Here is a 19,853-nt window from a genome sequence, read left to right as displayed (position 1 = left end):
TGGAGGTGTTCAAGAGGCATCTGTCGGGAATACTTTGATTTGGATTCCTGCAGGGGGTTGGACTTGATGGCCTTATAGGCCCCTTCCAACTCTACTATTCTATGATTCTATGAATGGGCATCTGGTTGACCAGTGTGAGAGCAGGATGCTGGACTAGATTGGCCCCTTTTGGCCTTTCTATGATTCTATGAACAGTGGGGGAGGAAAACGTAGCCTTTGGGCTTAGTAACCAAAGGCATGGTAAGTGACACAGCACAGCCACCCCCCAAGCTCCCAAGTGTGTAATTGCGGGCTGAGTTTGGGAAAGAGGAACCAGAAGTGACACACACACAGGCAGCCCTTCACAACTTCAAAAGAAACAGCTTAGCTGTCACGGAGATGACAAGTTCATCGCAACTATTTTGGGCTGGATTAGTTGTCTAACATGTTTGTTTTTCTGCCCTGCCCTGTTACTACGAGGAAATCACACACACACACACACACACACTCTCCCCGTGTGACTTTCACATGCTTGTGTTGCAAAGGGCAGTGAGCCCAACAGGGAACAGTCCCTCTCGCTTGGCACTTTGACTGTTATTTATTACATTTATCTCTCGCCGTCCCTCCCAGAAGGAGGGGCAAAAAAACACTGCAAAGATAAAGCTTCTTAAAACACACCAGCAGGGCCTGAGCAGGTGCCTTGCGGACATGCAGGCAGGGCGAGCTGGAGACAGTGAGCGCTTGCGGTTGGGATTTTAGATGGTATATGCTTCCCCCCATTTTGCAGGGCACAATGTGAATGACACCCCCCCCCCAGTAGCCAGCAGCATAATAAGGCTTCTTATTCCAGGAGAGTAGTTGCCCTGAGTACTTTGCAAGGCCCCTGGCACGATACACTTCCTTCCCGGTAGACATTGGTGCTTTTGTTGTGCTTGGCTTCTTTGCTGCATCTTTGCTGAATCTTCCAGAGCGCCTGCCTGTGTTTCTGCGCCCTTCCCTGGCCTTAACTTGCTGCCCTCCCAGATTCCACGAGTTCTGCATCCGCGGCTGGTGCATCGTCGGGAAGAAGCAGACCTGCCCCTACTGCAAAGAGAAGGTGGACCTGAAGCGGATGTTCAGCAACCCGTATCCTTCGCTGGCTGCCAGTTTAAAGAAGGGGATTTGGGGGGGAGGGAGGAGTGTTCACCAGGGTGGCAGTAGAAATGGGAAATCTTTGGAAGTGTTTATAACCAGAACAAGAATCCTTAAAAGGAAATATGTGGCTGTGCACAGACAGGCCTCTGAAGAAGAGGAGCAGGGTTTTCTATTTCCCTCCCCCACCCCTGGCTGGCCCCCAAAAGGATGACTGCCTCTCCCCACCACCAACCCAGTTTCAGGCAAACTGTGCACATTTTGTTGGTGGGGCAGCCCGCCTCTTTGCATGTTTGTTAACATAAATGTTTGGCCCTTTTTTAAAAAAAAAGAACAGATTTCTTTAGTGCATGGGTTCCCAAACTATGGTCTGTGAGTGTCAGTCAGGTGGTCTGCAGCATGTCCGTGGATTTGTGGTTGAAGGCGGGAAATGGTACATCCGTCGCATTAAGTATTCATAATTGGTTTTTAATTGTATTTTTCCTGCTGCTTTTATTGTTACCAAATTCTTCCAAGCTACACAGGAAGTGGATTGGACTGTGCAAGTCCAACCCAAATGGTGTTTGCGTTCTGACAACTTTGTAGGGCAGTACAGTATCTCAGAGAGGAGTTCAGGTCTCCTGCTCCCCTGGTGCATTCACTATAGCTGCCCAATTTCCCTGCTTTTTAAAGTTTGATAGAAAGATCTGTGGGCTATAGGTACGTTCTTAAACCGCAAGGTTTTTTTTACCTATTAGTGAATTGCAGTTTATATTCTATACAGCATCTAGCACAGCACATTGCAAGTGGTCCGTGGGAGAGGAAGAAAGTTTGGGAACTCCTGCTTCAGAGTTGAAAAAGTGCCCTGCGAAAGGGAAGGATGTAGTTTCAAATTGGCTGGCCCTTATTTGAAAAATGTATAAATCGCTCCGAGCGATTTCCAAATAAAATTATCGATCGAACACAGCTAAAATCCAGAAGCCAATTAAAAAGCAAATATACATAAAACTGTCATTAAGATACAGATAAAAACAATAAAACTCTTAAAACACCTCTAGGTAACTATAGTTACAACTTTATTTAAAAGCATTTATAAACCGCTTAATATTTTTTTAAACATCTCCAAGTAGTGTACAACATAGAAACAATATCATTAGAACAAACACTGGTCATAAAACCAGTAAACAGTCCTATTAAAATCATCAAAACAGATGTCTGGGTGAGATTGTAAAAGAAAATTTTTTTCAGGTGGCGTCTAAAATAATATATTTATATATAGTGAAGGTACCTGTGTTATGCCAACAGGCAGGGAGTTCTGCAAGATCAACTCCTCCCAAATGCGGCACGGACATTATGTGGCACTTGTGTAAGTGTGCCAAGTGTCCATAGCCTCTCTAGCAGCAGACAGGATGCGAGAGATTTCCTCTGACCTCAGTCTGTGTGTGTGTGTGACGGTGGCACTTGCGTGCCCGAAATGCATGCTCACAGCAGGCTCCCCCTAAAACAAGGTGCATCCGGGTGCACTCTCAGATGCATAGCTAGGATTCATTGGATAATTGCATTTGCCTTTCTTGCTAAGCAAGTCAGAAGCTAACGGCTGAAGATGGTTTGCGCCTGATCTTGATGCCAATCTGACTCGAACCCACCTGGTCAGTAGCTGGCTCTGTCCCTCTCTGCCTGGCATGCTCCATGCCCAGAGCGTCCACTGGCTCTTCTCCCTGAGAGATGAAATGGCGAGAAAGAGGTTCTATTGAGGCAATAGGGCAGTGGACCTGGACTTCCCTTGCCTTGCTTATTTCATTTCCTCCCTTTCTGGCACCCTTGGTGGGACGCGTGTGCTTTCCAGGAGGAGCTGGTGGATCCGGGCCATCAGCAGGGTGGTGGCCTCACATGCCTTCAGACCATGCTTTGGGGCCCTTGTTTCTGTTTCGCGTTCTCTCTAGATGTCAGATTTGAAGCAGTGTTTGCTGACGGGCTCCTAATGTAGTATTTGCAGTCACATTGGCCGGCGTCCAGCTGATTTGTTCTGTCAGCGCAAGGATTCACACGTGTGCAGTGGAACTTCCCTCCTCCTCTTCTACTCGTTATGCACTCTCCCCAAATCTGCTCCAGAGAGTTGTGGGAAGCCCCAGAACAGATTTATGGGATGGCCGCACAAGGCGAGGAAGGGAAAGTTCTGTTGTGCATGTTTCAATCCCTTGTGCTGACAGAACGAATTACTTCAGTTGGACATAGCCCACTGTGCAGCAAGCAGATTTGCATTGCAAATGCCTCTCCATCGTGCAGATGTTAACGCCCCCAGTTGGGTAGGTGGAGGTGGCCACGACAGAGGTGGTGGTTCTTTGTGCAAACCTTGCCTTACGTCTCCTTTGCTTCCATGTTCTGGGGGGAAGAGGTGGTGTTGCCTTCAAGCCCAGCTTATTTATTTAATAATTAAAAATGGTTGTTCATTCATCATCGTTAAAAATTCCAGGGTGGCTTACAATGCGTAAATACCAGTGATATAAAAGCGGTCTATTAAAACCCAACAAATACAGTAAAAGCAGTAAATAAGCACTTGTGACTCTCCCAAAGGCCCCTGCAGGATGCTGGATTGAGGGACCTTTGGTCTGATCCAGCAAGGGTGCTCTGAGGTTCTGAAGCAGTTCTTTTCCTTAGTGGAAGGGGTCTAGCCCTTGCTTTAATCATAGAATCGTAGAATAGTAGAGTTGGAAGGGACCTATAAGGCCATTGAATCCAACCCCCTGGCGCAATGCAGGAATCCAAATCAAAGCATCCCCGGCAGGTGGCTGTCCAGCTGCCTCATGAAGGCCTCCAGTGTCGGAGAGCCCACTACCTCTCTAGGTCATTGGTTCCATTGTCGTATATGGCTCTAACAGGAAGTTTTTCCTGATGTTCATTCAAAATCTGGCTTCCTGCAACTTGAGCCCATTATTCCGTGTCCTGCACTCTGGGACGATCGAGAAGAGATCCCGGCCCTCTATGTGACAACCTTTCATGTACTTGAAGAGTGCTATCTCTTCCCCACAACTGCTGAAGGTCCAAACCCACAGAAGTAGGCAATGCATTGGGGCGATTCTGGTGCTGAGAGAGTGGAGCAAATCCCCCCTTTCCCCCTCCTCCTGCTCCCCCCACGTCTCCCTGGCTGTAAGGTGGTGGTTTGTTTTAAGCAAGGTTTTCCCCTCTCTTGTTTCCTTTAACTCTTCCTGCCCCAGCTGGGAGCGGCCTCACGTCATGTATGGGCAGCTCCTCGACTGGCTGCGCTACCTTGTAGCCTGGCAGCCAGTAATCATCGGACTGGTACAGGGTATCAACTACATCCTGGGACTGGAATAACACACACCCCTCCGCTTCCTCCCGCCTCAGTCAGGATGTGCCTGGGGAACTGCGCCAACCAAGGAGCTGTGCGGCAAAGGATGGCATTGAGACCCAAAGGAGATGCGTTTCTAATCACTTACCTCTCAGGATCGTGGCCTCTTGCCCAGCGCTGCTCCGCCAGCTAAAATGGAAAGGACTTTGCCCAACAAAAACGTCTCCAAGGCCTGCTTGTAGGTTGGGAGGGAAGAAAGAGGCTTTTTAAAAGAATGAAGAAAAAAAGAATTATTTTAACAAGCATATTTAAAACCTTTTTTATTGCTGATGTAAAAGGAAATAGGTTTTCTTTTGTTCTTCACTCCTCACCTCCCTTCCAACACTCTGTTCCTTAGTTATGATTGCCACAGAACAAAGGAACGAACAGAGAAGATTTACACCGCCACAACAACAGCCAGGACAGCACCGCCACTGCCGACCTTTTGCCGTCCTCGCCTAGCCCTTGCGGAGGAGCGGATTTCCACAGGCTCCCCTGCTGGCCAGGTCAGCAGCTCAAAGAAGCAAGAGGACGTCAAATGCAGCTGGGCTGCCAGACTCCAGCAAAGAGAATCTTTGGGCCGCCTCATCATCCGGCTACAGGAGAGGTGCTGGCAAGTGAGAGCAGCAGGCAAGGAACTGCCGGGCGAATGGGTGTGGGGAGCCCTGCTGCATGTTCTGATTGGAGGAAGAGAAGACCCTCTGTGGGGTGTCCAGCGCTGGCTTCGAACAGCCGTTGCCCAACTTCCTTCCCTGTTCTTGCCTTGTGCGGGGCTTAAGCCAGGAGAAATAATGACCTATGGCCTGGCTTAGATTTTTGAACCTGGTCTTGTTCAGAGAGGAATCTCTCTCTCTGTCTCCTCACTCTGCAGTTTTGCACTATTTCATCCCTGTTAGCAATTTTTTTTTTGTACAGCTTAGTGCTTTTGTACAAGAGCCCCTATTGCCGGTCCCTGTGAGATAGGACAAAGCTCCGCTACCCTTGAACAGCCATGGCTGCAAATCTTTTGTGTGTTGTCAGCCCCCCCAAAAAGAGCAAGCTGAACACATGGGATTTCCAGGACGGGTGTGGAGAAAGGGGTTGCTTGTCTCTTTCCACTTACCCTGGGATATATTGAAAAAAGTGAGGGTAGCTGACAGTTCCTACCAAAGCGATACATCAGCCACGTGCCCCCCCCCCTTTCACCTGCAGCCTTGGTGATTGTAGTGTTTGGACATAACTGTGGAAGCCGTGTGTGTTTTTCAATGCTGTTGACAAAGGAAAGAGAGCGCTGCCCACCAAAAGGTAGCCTTTACAGGCAACCCACATCAGACCCAGAAGGCCCATGGAAACGGATGGGGGGCTGTTTGTGCAATAGGGTGCTCCTCAGGAGGGAGGGAGTATGGGTGTCTAGATCCTGAGCCAGTGACGTGGCTCACGCCTCTCTTGCCACTCGAGTGCCTCCCCAACACCCTTGGAGTGGGCAGAAACGGTTTCTACAGCAGACTGGGGAATTTCTGCCCGAGAGCAGGCTGGGCTAGGTCCTCCCAGGGCAAGGCAGTGAATCGCCGTGGCCTCCGGGCCTTTCTTGCTCAGCTGGTAGTCGCCCCTTTGAGGTGCAGGGGAACTCTCAGTTGAGGTGTTGCCTGCCATCCAATTCAAGTAGTGACATTTTCAGACCAAAAGGAGGCACTTGTACACACACACCTGAAAATGGTGCCACCATTGGGACAGTCCTCCCTCCCCCAAACTTGGGTCCTCCCAGTGTTTTGGACTACTAATCCCATCAACCCCAGCCAGCCCAGCTGATGGGATTTGTAGTCTAAAACGTCTGGAGCTCCCAAACTAGAGGGAGGGTGGAGCAGCATCTCAGAAGGGAAGGGCCGTGTACAGATGAGCCATTGTGGACTTTAAGGAGCTAGTTTTCTAGAAGGGAAAGGGGGTACACACAAACTCCCTGGTGCTTTTGGAACAATCCTTCCTTGGGGATATGGGGGGGCAGACATTTAGAACAACAATCCTCATTAAGTTCATGAATCGGTGGAGTCACTCCATATGGCTTGGAGAAGATCTGCTGTTCAAAACGCGCCCTTGAGGAAGGATTGTTCTGAAACTTGCTAGCCCTGAAATCAATGCTCCTTCCAGCTCCTGGAGTCTCCTCCTCTTCACATCCAGCCCCCCCTTTTCTGTCTTTGATGGTTCTGTGCTAAGAATAAATTTTGCTGTTTGAAAGGGAGGTTCTAGGGGCGACCTTTGCCCCCTAAGTGGACGGCCTTGTCGAACACAGCAGCAAGGAGCAGCCTCCCGGCCAGATAGGGTTTGCAAGCCCTTGCAACACTTTTCTCACCCAAATACATGTCAGTGTTGTTGGCCCTTTGGAGCAAGTTGTCGCCTTCTGAAGGTCCTCTTTGCTGGTGGTTCGTCATGCATGTGACAGTTGACAGTGTTGGACAGCCAGAGGATCTAAACGTGCTGCTAGGTCACTTGGGGGGACTTTGATATCCAGAAAAGGTAAGACTGTGCCGTTTGGAGAGAGTCAAGTAACGTAAAAAAGGGGCTGCTTTGAGGTGGCTGAGCCACCATCTCTGCACATGTGGACCACCACTGGTTATCCCCCCCCCCAAAAAAGGCATATTTAGTTGTGTGCACCCAAATGGTTATTTTTTGGCTGTTCCTATCTCCATTGTGTAATCTCCAAAACACACTGGGAAGTAAGAGCTCTTCCATGGACATAGTTTGAAAGTCGTGGCATGGCTCAACCCCTCCCTTTTCTAAAAATATGTAATAAATCCTGCCAGACTGTGTGCTCGTTCTGTTTCCAAAAGTTCCCTGGTGGGCTGGGAGACCCTTGTGTCTGATGACTTTTGAAATGCATTTTATAGGAAAGGAACTATAACAGGTGGGCGGGGGAAGGAATACTTTCTGAACGTTTGTCGAAAGTCAGTGCATGCCTCACTGGAGAAGCTGCAGAGATTCTCATCGCAGCACTTCAGGAGTCGTGCACTTCCATCCAGGCCTGCAAGGACAGTGTGAGCTTTTCAGAGGTCTCATTTTCCGCTCTGTTTGGCATTGTGGCCAGCTCCCCAGCAGCCTGCAACTTAAGGCACCTAGCTGTTTGTCAGGATTGCCAATGTTTCCCATCAGTTGTGCTTCTAGACCAGCTTCAAGCAACCTCGTTGGGGTTCTCTTCCTGTTTAATAATCAAGGAGGCCATCATTTCCTCAGTGCTGTTTGGTAATGAGTGTTGGCCATGACATCCTCCACATTCAAGAGGAAGGTTCGTGCAGGCTCAAGGAAATCTCAAGAGGGTTGTTTTTGTTTTTATCATTTTAAGGAAAAATAATAAAGGGATGCTGATCCAGCCATCCAGTGAGGACTGAGCATGTTCATTGAACATGGGCTCTTGGGAGGGTGGATAGAAAGCCAGTGGGGAGAGGGAATGGAATGGAACGGTGTATCCTACAGAATATCGTGGAAGAGGTGTAGGCTGGCTGGGACAGTGCACAGGAGCACTCTGCTGCTACATTTTATTGTAGGGTGCACTTGTCCTTTTTAAAAAACAAAACTTTCCTCCGTGCCCCCCCCAAACAGTTTTCAAAACTGAAACTGTCCCTCTGGACCCGTACCGTTTATGTTTGTTTAGTTTCCCATCATGGTGGTGCCTGGATTGTCTAGCAAAGGTTTGTCTGAACTGGACAGTTTGTTGAAGCAATTTGGGGTGGGCGTGGGGAGATGAATGATTCTTTTCTCAGATGATACTCTGTTCATGAAAATGTATCAGGGTTCCTTGGAAGAAGAAAAAATAAAGCAAAATCTGATGACTTGCTATGACTCAGTTTTAAAATAACTTTTTTTACAATTTCTCAACTTTGCAAGAAAAATGGTATCTTTTGACTCATTTGAAGAGAAACGTGCTGTAGTTTGTAAAAACACTCTAGTGTGTTAACTTTGGTTTTTGTGGTTTTGTGACTATTACTGCTGCTGTCGGTGAGCATGGTGCTTTACATATCTCAGAGGGAGAAATAAAATGTTAGGTCTCTTCCTTCATAGAACATACAATCTAAATTTTGATAGCAAGGAAGTGGACAGTAAGAAAAAGGGAGAGAGGATCAAGGGTAGCTTTGCCCCTATTTATTTACTGAGCTGTAACTGTGCCCTCCGAAGTGCTGCCATTTAAGTGATTCTGTCTCCTTCAAATATCCTACGGCTGCCCTCTGCTGTGGGGCCAGGTTGCAAGTAACAAAACTGCCCTTCCCGCTGTGTTTTTTCCTCTCCTACATCTCAATCTCACGTGGTTGTTGGCAAAGGCTCCTTTCTCTTTCATCCCCTGATTTGCTTTCCAAATGTCTGCTTTATGAAGTGTTGTAATCCCTTTCCAGGAATTGATGGCAGGCCTCCTGGCCTTCTAAAATTCCTATATGTGACTCCTGCACAAAGAGCCATCGTTTTACAGCTGAGTCATCTGAGAAGACGTCACCAGCTTCCTTCTGCATCTGAGTGCAGGTGCTCCTTCGGCCCTTGATGGTGCTGAGCCCATCGGCATGGCCATTTAGTTTCTTTGTAAAAGTGAGACTTGCTAATGCATTTGAGCAGGATATTGAACTGGTGGCCACACACACCACATGACCGTTCCTGGCCGTTTGTCAGAATAGTTGCCAGCTCCATCTGCCACGAGCTTTGCCACGTAGGGAATGGCTTAAGCCTGCTGGTGGACTGTTCATCGGACGATTAGCTGGGTGGTTTCTCTTCTCGGTTTTACTAATCCAGCCCTGTTTGTGTTATAAGCTGCTTTTTCCTAAAGAGGCACCTTTGCAACCCCTTCTAAATATGGCAAGAAATATAGATGCGTTACCTACACTGCAATGCACAGTCAGCTCTTGGCACTGCCTGCCTTGGTCTGGTGCCTACCTGAAGTTTTGGACTACAACTCCCATCAGCCCCAACCACTGCAGCTGAGACTTCATCTGCTCTCTGCTAACATGGAGAAAGTGTCTCTGTACAGTTGTATCCTCCTGTAGATGTAGAATAGTCCTTGCTCTGGACCTGAGCTGGAGGTGGCCTTGAGAGGAAGGGAACTTCACATGGGTGCATTGGAACCATGGCATTTGCAGCATGTTGCTAGTCCCTGTCCTCCATCTCAACCTTCCTGAGATTACAGGTCACCCCTAGACTGCTGTTCCTATTTTGTAAAGGGGTAGTGGTGGAAACTGAAATGGTGCTCACCCTTGCTTTCCTTTACATTGGATTACAGGGGATTAAAACAGGGTCCTAGCGAAACATTATTTTTGAGGTAACCTGCTTATGCTAAAGGGACTCTTGTGTTCCTTCCCCTGAGACATCTACATGCAAACGGTAGTTGTAACGTCTCCAGATCGTTTCCAAGGGGTTCCGGGGCATGAAAGGGGTCTAGGGTTTTGGGGAAAAGCTCTCTGCCTTTTGCAACATGCAAACACAGCACCGAGGTGACCAAATATCTGCACAATATATGAAGCTGTCTTCTGCAGAGGCAGATTTTCTACATTCTTCAAGCTGTATTGGCGTCTTCAGACTGCCCAGAAATGGTGATTAATCAGAGTGTGGCAGCTCAACTTTGGGACTGGGCAAAGGGACATGCAGGACCACAACAGCTGGTTTGGGTTGGGGTGCCAAGAAAACTGGTGACTATCAATAACAATCATAGCAATGCACAATAACAATGGTGTATCATTGCATTTTTACTCCCTAGGAGAAGTCCTTGTGGGATTTTGTGCCTCAGATGCCAAAGTAACTTGGTCTGCCTGGCACATATATGGGTACTGTGCACATTCGTTCAGGATGGGGAGTTACTCAAACTGTCCTGAGTCAGCCCTGAGGGCATTCCTGTCCTTGGAGAGCTGGACCAGCTACCAGCAGCATTCCGGACTTGAGGTGTCAGTTCTAGGCATTAAAGCTCTAAGTCGGGGGTGGGGAACTTGGGACCCTCCCCCTGCCAGCTGGGAAGTTCAACATCAAGGGCCGCAGCTGAGCTGCCCCTGCTGTAAGTGGCCTCGGCCCAGGAAACCTGAAGGGGTGCCTTCTGCCCCCAGCCAGCATGCTATGAGCCTCCGAGGAACCCTCCCTATGAGTTACCCCCATCACCACCACCATTGGATGTCTGCCGGGTTCCTCCAGGTCTGAGGCTGTCGCTGAAGGTGTCCCTCCTCTCCGGAAATGCTCTGCCGGAGAAGCTCTCCTGGCCAGCCTTCATTGGAAGACTAAGAGAAACAGGTGTGAGCTGGAAGGCATTTGCTCTGTGTGTGTGTTATGTGCCTTCAAGTCGATTGCGACTTATGGCGACCCTATGAATCTGACCTCCAAGAGCATCTGTCATGAACCATCCTGTTCAGATCTAGTAAGTTCAGGTCTGTGGCTTCCTTTATGGACTCAATCCATCTCTTGCTTGGCCTTTTTCTACTCCCTTCTGTTTTCCCCAGCATTATTGTCTTTTCTAGTGAATTCTCATGATGTGTCCAAAGTATGATAACCTCAGTTTCATCATTTTAACTTCTAGCGACAGTTCTGGTTTAATTCGTTCTAACACCCAATTATTTGTCTTTTTCGCAGTCCATGGTATGCGCAAAGCTCTCCTCCAATATCACATGTCAAATGAGTTGATTTTTCTCTTATCCGCTTTTTTCACTGTCCAACTCTCACATCCATACATAGAGATCGGGAATGCCATTGTCTGAATGATCCTGACTTTGGTGTTCAGTCATCCATTGAGGTCTTTCTTTTTAACTAGAGGTATTGTCTTTTTGCATTCTTACCTGATAATGTCTCTGACTTCAATCCATAGTTCTTGTTCTCTATCAACTATCAAATAAATAAAAATAAATATAAATCCAATCATAAATATTAAACTAAATTTAAAGCCTGTTCCTTATTTGATCTTTATATTCTTCTGGGATGTTATTTAGATTGTATTTTGGCATTATGAGTGCTTTGTTCTTCTTCTTTAGCTTTACTCTGATTTTTGATATTACCAGTTCATGATCTGTACTGCAGTCTGCTCCTGGTCTTGTTTTCGCAGAAAATATGGAACTTCTCCATTTTTTGCATCATTAGTCACAGCACTACTCGTACGTGTCCTTTGTTCTTCCCCAGTAGCTCGGTGAGTGCCTTCTGACCTGGGGGTCTCATCTTCCAGCACTATCTCGTGTTGCATTTTGGATACTCTGTTCATAGGGTTTTCATGGTAAGAGGTATTCAGAGGTGGTTTACCATTGCCTTCCTCTGAGTCTGGAAGCATCCTAGTCTGGTGTCTCAGCTTTGACCATTCCGCCTTGGGTGACCCTGCTAGGAGTCTACCTTCTTGGTCTAGACTCCTGACGGCATTGCTCTCAGCTTCTTTGACACTCTCAACCCCCCCTCACCACGTTATGGTGTGCATCCTAGAGGGAGAGCTCAGTAAAGAGAGAAGCCACTCTTTACTAAGCCACAATTGGCCTTGAATGGGAGGTTGTTGGGTTTTTTTTACCATGGATTATATACTGGCTTCATATATTGTCATTTTGAGACATTTTCCTCATATTTTAACAAGGACATTTTTATTCTTCAGAGGCTGGTTATAAACATTAGAAATATAATTTCAAACTATGGTTTGAACCTGTCTTCGGAATGGTTCAGTGCATTTGCAGGTCAGTGTGTGGAAGCCGAGCAAGGTTACTGAATGTGGCTTTTCTTTGTTTATTTATTGAAAGTTTCCACTCTGTCATTTTGCTGCAGGGTAACTCAGAAAATAAAACGGATTTTCCAGGAAAAAGCAAGCTTTTGACAGTGAAAGGTTCTCAGCAAGACTGAGTAAGGCCCTGCCGCTCTTTCTCACCTCTAATGCCTTCCAGTTTTCTTCCAGGCCCAATTCACTGAGACCCTCAGCAATGGTCAAGTGGTCCCTGGGGGAAAAAGTTTGGGAGCTACTATTTTGGACCAAATCCTTGCCTTGAGAAATGACAGACAAATGTAAAAAAAAATGGAAATGGACTGTCTTCAAGTGGATTCCGACTTATAGCTACCCTATTTATTTATTTATTTATTTAATTTAATTTATATACCGCCCTAAGCCCAAGGGCTCTCTGGGCGGTGTACATAAAATAAACGGACTTCATGGTAAGCGGTATTCAGAGGGGGTTTCCCATTGCCTCCCTCGGAGGCTGAGAGGCAGTGACTGGCCCAAGGTCACCCAGGGAGCTTCGTGGCAGTGTGGGGATTCGAACCCTGGACTCCCAGGTCCTAGCCCAACACTCTAACTACTACACCACACTGACTCTCTAAAATGGAAAAGGACTGCCTTCAAGTCGATTCCGACTTATGGCGACCCTCTGAATAGGGTTTTCATGGTAAGCGGTATTCAGTGGGGGTTTCCCATTGCCTCCCTCTGAGGCTGAGAGGCAGTGACTGGCCCAAGGTCACCCAGGGAGCTTCATGGCTGGGTGGGGATTTGAACCCTGGTCTCTAACCACTATGCCACACTGTAAGTAATAAACAAAATGTAAGCTGAAGATCTTTGGTGATAGTCAATGCTAGACCCATTAAATACACACAACTAACAGGTTCATACATTCAAATGGGCCTACTCTGAGTAAGACTGAGTTGCATACAATTCCTTGACTCCATGACAGGGACATTAATATGTGTACTAAGACACAAAATGAGCATGGGTTCAAAGCACCAATAAAATTAATTTACCATAAGAATAGCACATACCACAGAATATCCAAAGTTCTAGCAAAAAAATCCCCAAACAAACCCTGAATGCTTTTAAACTAATTTCTTAAGGGGCCTGGCCAGCCTCTCTTGGAGAAAGGCCCACAGAGAATGTGAGGTCAGCATGATGGTCCTGTGCCTACGAAGGGTTTGCACCAACCACAAGATTTGGTTTGGACCCCAGTGCAACAATTTGGGAAACTGCCTGCCGTAGACTGAGGTGCTTTGTAGGCTGCCTGATTCAGCTTCGCTTTTGGAAGAAGAGGCAGAAATTTCCCTTTATACCAGCCCTTTAAGACTTAATAAGGCTTGCCACGTTGCAGGCAAAAGGTGCAGGGCCTCTTGTGTTAGACACCTTTAAAGCTTGGTTTTTGTTTATTTAAAAGAAATGGCTCTTCACTTTTTAAAAATGGGGGCAGAATTGGATTAATTTGCAGGCAAGGTTGCCCCTGCTGAGGGAGTTGATCCTGCTAGATTGCAGGACAACTGCAGTGTTTCCCCCACAAGCACAATCATTACAGTTTAGATGTATGGCAAGCTTAGAGGCATAATTTTGCATTTAGTAGATCCTTGTCTGCAACATTTTTAAAATACCTGGATCACCAAGGCATTATTCAGTAATTTAGGGGTCTCTGCTTTGACTTGTGCAGCCTCACACAGATCCTGCTTCACCTCAGATAAGGCCAACATCTCTCAAAGGCACCTTGCCTCAGCTCAGGAGTTGCATGATGCATAACCCTAGCTCCTGGAGTAGACAATTTTAATCAGCTCGAGCAAGTTCATGTGGGACATAGGCATCTCTCTCTCTCTCTATTACTGGTTTGATATATTGATGCACACACATTGTGGTTTCCTTTTGGACGTGTAGTGGAAACTTCTTGTGCGCCCTTCAGGATCACACCTCTTGCTCATCAAATCTGCAGCTATTTCCTATTGGAGGCCCAAATATTGACTGCCAAAGACTTTTGCCCTTTTTCATGCTCTAGCATGAGATTAAATGGTTAGGCTTGTCCCACAGTCAGGCTGCGGTCTCAAATTGAAGTGGGTGGCCTCTTTTCCTGTTTTAATTTTAGGCAGTGCCTATATCTGTCCTCTCTGGGATTGTAGGAGGACTCCTTCAGCGTCATAGTACTTTGAAGAAATAGGAAGAAGGAGATTATCATTAGTGGTAGGGTAATTGCTGGGAATTTGGATTAACAATTTCATTAGGATGAATCAGCCTCAGGATTTTGTGGCTGAATTAGGAACAGCTTCATCCTAATTCCTGAAAGCAGTATGTGAAGGGGAATTGGTAAAAAGAAAGCTGAAAAACAAAGTCCAGAGGGTATCATCACTTGAAAATGCTTGGAAGTTGTTTAAAAACACTATATTAGAAGCTCAACTGGAGTGCATACCGCAGATCAGAAAAGGTACCGCCAGGGCCAAGAAGATGCCAGCATGGTATTGAAGGAACTTGCTGATGTACTCTCGGAACCTCTTGCCATCATCTTTGAGAAATCCTGGAGAACAGGAGAGGTGCCGGAGGATTGGAGATGGGCAAACGTTGTCCCGCTCTTTAAAAAGGGTAAAAAAGAAGATCCGGGGAATTACAGGCCGGTCAGTCTGACTTCAATACCGGGAAAGATATTAGAACGGATAATAAAAGAGTCCATTGGCAACTATCTAGATGACAATGCTGTGATTAGTAGGAGCCAGCATGGGTTTGTCAAGAAAAAATCCTGTCAAACTAGTCTCATCTCTTTTTTTGATCGGGTCACTAGCCTAGTAGATGGTGGAAATGCTGTAGATGTCATCTATCTAGATTTCAGCAAAGCGTTTGACAAAGTCCCCCACGACCTTTTGATTAGCAAACTAGTCAAATGCGGACTAGATGGAAATACTGTCAGGTGGATTCACAACTGGTTGGAAAACCGTACTCAAAGAGTGGTCGTCGGTGGCTCTGCTTTGGACTGGAAGGAGGTCTCGAGTGGAGTGCCACAGGGTTCTGTCCTGGGGCCGATACTTTTCAACATTTTTATCAATGACTTAGACGATGGGGTGGAGGGAAGCCTTATGAAGTTTGCGGATGATACGAAACTGGGAGGGATAGCTAACACAATGGAAGACAGGAACAAAATCCAAAGATACCTGGATAGACTAGAAAATTGGGCTGAAATTAATAAAATGACATTCAATAAAGACAAATGCAGTATTCTGCATTTAGGCCACAAAAACAAAATGCACGGGTACAGGATGGGAAATACTCGGCTTAGCAGTAGTGCATGTGAGAAAGACCTTGGAATTGTAGTGGATTGCAAGTTGAACATGACCCAGCAGTGTGATGCTGCGGCAAAAAAGGCAAATGCGGTTTTGGGCTGCATAAACAGAGCTATAGTTTCCAGGTCGAGGGAAGTAATAGTCCCACTATATTCTGCATTGGTCAGGCCTCATCTGGAATACTGTGTTCAGTTCTGGGCGCCTCATTTTAAGAAAGATATAGACAAGTTGGAGCGGGTTCAGAAGAGGGCGACAAGGATGATAGCCGGTATGGAGAACAAGTCTTATGAGGAAAGGTTGAAGGAACTTGGCATGTTCAGTCTGGTGAAGAGAAGGCTGAGGGGTGACATGATTGCACTCTTTAAGTACCTGAAGGGCTGTCACATAGAGGAGGGTACAGATTTGTTCTCTGCTGCCCCAGAGGGTAGGACTAGGTCTAATGGTTTTAAGTTGCAGGAGCGTAGATTCAGATTGGACATTAGAAGGAACTTCTTGACAGTAAGGGCAGTTCGGCAATGGAACCGACTGCCTAGGGAGGTGGTGGGATCCCCTTCGCTGGATGTCTTCAAGCAGAGGCTGGACAGCTATCTGCGTGAGATGCTCTAGCTGTGGATTTCCTGCTGTGAGCAGGGGGTTGGACTCGATGGCCTACAAGGCCCCTTCCAACTCTTATGATTCTATGATTCTATGGTTAATGAGCAAAGTCAAGGAAGCTCTTAGAGGCAAAAAGTCTTCCTTCAGAAAATGGAAGTCTTGTCCAAATGAAGAAAATAAAAAAGAACTCTGGCAAAAGAAATGCAAGAAGACAATAAGGGATGCTAAAAAAGAATTTGAGGAGCACATTGCTAAGAACATAAAAACCAACAACAAAAAATTCTATAAATACATTCAAAGCAGGAGACCATCTAGGGAGACAATTGGACCCTTGGATGATAAGGGAGTCAAAGGCGTACTAAAGAACGATAAGGAGATTGCAGAGAAGCTAAATGAATTCTTTGCATCTGTCTTCACAGTGGAAGATATAGGGCAGATCTCTGAACCTGAACTAACATTTGCAGGAAGGGATTCTGAGGAACTGAGACAAATAGTGGTAACAAGAGAGGAAGTTCTAAGCTTAATGGACAATATAAAAACTGACAAATCACAGGGCCCGGATGGCATCCACCCAAGAGTTCTCAAAGAACTCAAATGTGAAATTGCTGATATGCTAACTAAAATATGTAACTTGTCCCTCGGGTCCTCCTCCGTGCCTGAGGACTGGAAAGTGGCAAATGTAACGCCAATCTTCAAAAAGGGATCCAGAGGGGATCCCGGAAATTACAGGCCAGTTAGCTTAACTTCTGTCCCTGGAAAACTGGTAGAAAGTATGATTAAAGCTAGATTAACTAAGCACATAGAAGAACAAGCCTTGCTGAAGCAGAGCCAGCATGGCTTCTGCAAGGGAAAGTCCTGTCTCAGTAACCTATTAGAATTCTTTGAGAGTGTCAACAAGCATATAGATAGAGGTGATCCAGTGGACATAGTGTACTTAGACTTTCAAAAGGCATTTGACAAGGTACCTCACCAAAGACTTCTGAGGAAGCTTAGCAGTCATGGAATAAGAGGAGAGGTCCTCTTGTGGATAAGGAATTGGTTAAGAAGCAGAAAGCAGAGAGTAGGAATAAACGGACAGTTCTCCCAATGGAGGGCTGTAGAAAGTGGAGTCCCTCAAGGATCAGTATTGGGACCTGTACTTTTCAACTTGTTCATTAATGACCTAGAATTAGGAGTGAGCAGTGAAGTGGCCAAGTTTGCTGACGACACTAAATTGTTCAGGGTTGTTAAAACAAAAAGGGATTGCGAAGAGCTCCAAAAAGATCTCTCCAAACTGAGTGAATGGGCGGAAAAATGGCAAATGCAATTCAATATAAACAAGTGTAAAATTATGCATATTGGAGCGAAAAATCTTAATTTCACATATACGCTCATGGGGTCTGAACTGGCGGTGACCGACCAGGAGAGAGACCTTGGGGTTGTAGTGGACAGCACGAAGAAAATGTCGACCCAGTGTGCGGCAGCTGTGAAAAAGGCAAATTCCATGCTAGCGATAATTAGGAAAGGTATTGAAAATAAAACAGCCGATATCATAATGCCGTTGTATAAATCTATGGTGCGACTGCATTTGGAATACTGTGTACAGTTCTGGTCGCCTCATCTCAAAAAGGATATTCTAGAGTTGGAAAAGGTTCAGAAGAGGGCAACCAGAATGATCAAGGGGATGCAGCATTTGGGGCTTTTTAGTTTAGAGAAAAGGCTGGTCAGAGGAGACGTGATAGAAGTGTATAAAATTATGCATGGCATTGAGAAAGTGGATAGAGAAAAGTTCTTCTCCCTCTCTCATAATACTAGAACTCGTGGACATTCAAAGAAGCTGAATGTTGGAAGATTCAGGACAGACAAAAGGAAGTACTTCTTTACTCAGCGCATAGTTAAACTATGGAATTTGCTCCCACAAGATGCAGTAATGGCCACCAGCTTGGACGGCTTTAAAAGAAGATTAGACAAATTCATGGAGGACAGGGCTATCAATGGCTACTAGCCGTGATGGCTGTGCTGTGCCACCCTAGTCAGAGGCAGCATGCTTCTGAAAACCAGTTTCCGGAAGCCTCAGGAGGGGAGAGTGTTCTTGCACTTGGGTCCTGCTTGCGGGCTTCCCCCAGGCACCTGGTTGGCCACTGTGAGAACAGGATGCTGGACTAGATGGGCCACTGGCCTGATCCAGCAGGCTCTTCTTATGTTCTTATGTTAACCAAGTGTGTTTTCTTAAGATGTGCCTACCTACCCATTTGGAGTGTCAGCCTAGGACTGGAGAGACACAAGTTCAAATCCATGCTCAGCCATGATGGTCACCAGGCTGCTCTGGGCTCCTGCTGGGAGGAAGGGTGGGATATAAATCAAATAATAAATAAATAAATAAATAAATAGGCTGCCTCAGGCCAGTCATCTTCTCTTGGCCTAACCCACCTCACAGGACTGCTGTGAGGACGAACTGACTGGGGGGGGGGGGGGGAGGAAGAACCACCCATACCACCCTCACCTCCATGGAAGAAGAGTCAGATAAATTTAAACTGGTTTCAAAGCAGTTCATTCAGTTGCTCATTGCTCATTACATATAATATATTCGCTCCTGCTGGGAGGAAGGGCAGGCTATAAATCAAATAATAAATAAATTTATTTATTTTATATGAGGCTGGGGGGAATGTGTCCTGTCTTTCCACAGATCAGTGAACAGCATGGCTTCCAGAGGGGTTTCAAATATACGCTTGAGGCTTGGTGCTGGTGGTGGTGAGAAGCCTCCACATCCCAGCTCCTTCAGAGACTGCAGTGTGTGTGGGGGGGGGGGATGACGGAGTGCTGAGCATTTTTTAACAGTCAGTTTGTAATATTTATATTCCCCTTTTCCACTCGAGTGTTCTCAAGGGAGTTTATATGGGGGACGCGGAAGTTTAATCAGAACCAAAAGACACTAGGAGCCCTGCTGAAGTACACCCCCTAGTGCAGCTGCTCCCTCTTCGCCAGGTGGCCACCCAGGGGGGTCCTCTGGGGAGTCCCCAAGCAGGAGCACCTGAGCACAACAATACTTTCCCCCCAGCAGCCGGTATTCAGAGGCAGGTGCCTCCACGCATTTGTGTAACACTCTCCTAAAGACATCCAAGCTGGTGGTCATCGCATCTTGTGGCAGTGAATTTTGTCATTAAACTTTGCGCCACACAAAAGCCAACAAAGTAGGAACGAAGAAGGTTGCTGGAACAGGTTCAGGGGAGGGCAACAAGGATGATCAGGGGCTGGAAACAAAGCCCTATGAGTAGAGACTGAAAGAACTGGGCATGTTTAGCCTGGAGAAGACTGAGGGGAGATATGATAGCACTCTTCAAGTACACGAAAGGCTGCCACACAGAGGAGGGATGGGATCTCTTCTCGATCGTCCCAGAGTGCAGGACACGGAATAATGGGCTCAAGTTGCAGGAAGCCAGATTTCGACTGGACATCAGGAAAAACATCCCAACTGTTAGAGCCATATGACAATGGAACTAATTACCTAGAGAGGTAGTGGGCTCTCTGACACTGGAGGCCTTCAAGAGGCAGCTGGACAGCCATCTGTTGGGGATACTTTGATTTGGATTCCTACATTGATCAGGGGGCTGGACTGGATGGCCTTACAGGCCCCTTCCAACTCTACTATTCTATGATTCTATGAATGGGCATCTGGTTGACCACTGTGAGAGCAGGATGCTGGACTAGATTGGCCCCTTTTGGCCTGATCCAGCAGAGCGCTTCGTATGTTCACTTTCAGCCTATCACAGAGAGTCACTCTTAGCCGTTGACAGACCCATTCTCCCTCCAGCAATTTGCCCAATCCCTTTTTAAAAGCCATCTAAACACGTGGCCATCAATTCCCTAAGTTAATTGCAGGTTTTAC

General features: G+C 46.6%; 1 protein-coding gene across 3 annotated transcripts in view; it reads left to right on the top strand.

The window, feature by feature from the left end:
- RNF121 (ring finger protein 121) overlaps positions 1 to 8,248 on the top strand; it is a 30,794-nt gene extending 22,546 nt beyond the window's left edge. For all 3 annotated transcript variants that reach the window (XM_061629210.1, XM_061629211.1, XM_061629212.1), the window contains 2 exons: positions 1,003 to 1,104; positions 4,305 to 8,248. In XM_061629210.1, coding sequence (XP_061485194.1) covers positions 1,003 to 1,104; positions 4,305 to 4,425 — 223 coding nt within the window. In that variant the 3' untranslated portion in view covers positions 4,426 to 8,248. The remainder of the gene's footprint in view (positions 1 to 1,002; positions 1,105 to 4,304) is intronic.
- Positions 8,249 to 19,853: the final 11,605 nt, after the last annotated feature.

This window comes from Rhineura floridana, chromosome 5, assembly GCF_030035675.1.
Source record: "Rhineura floridana isolate rRhiFlo1 chromosome 5, rRhiFlo1.hap2, whole genome shotgun sequence".
Classification (NCBI taxonomy): domain Eukaryota; kingdom Metazoa; phylum Chordata; class Lepidosauria; order Squamata; family Rhineuridae; genus Rhineura; species Rhineura floridana.
The sequence above is the reverse complement of the archived record's forward strand: the minus strand, read 5'-3'. Positions and strand labels throughout refer to the sequence as shown.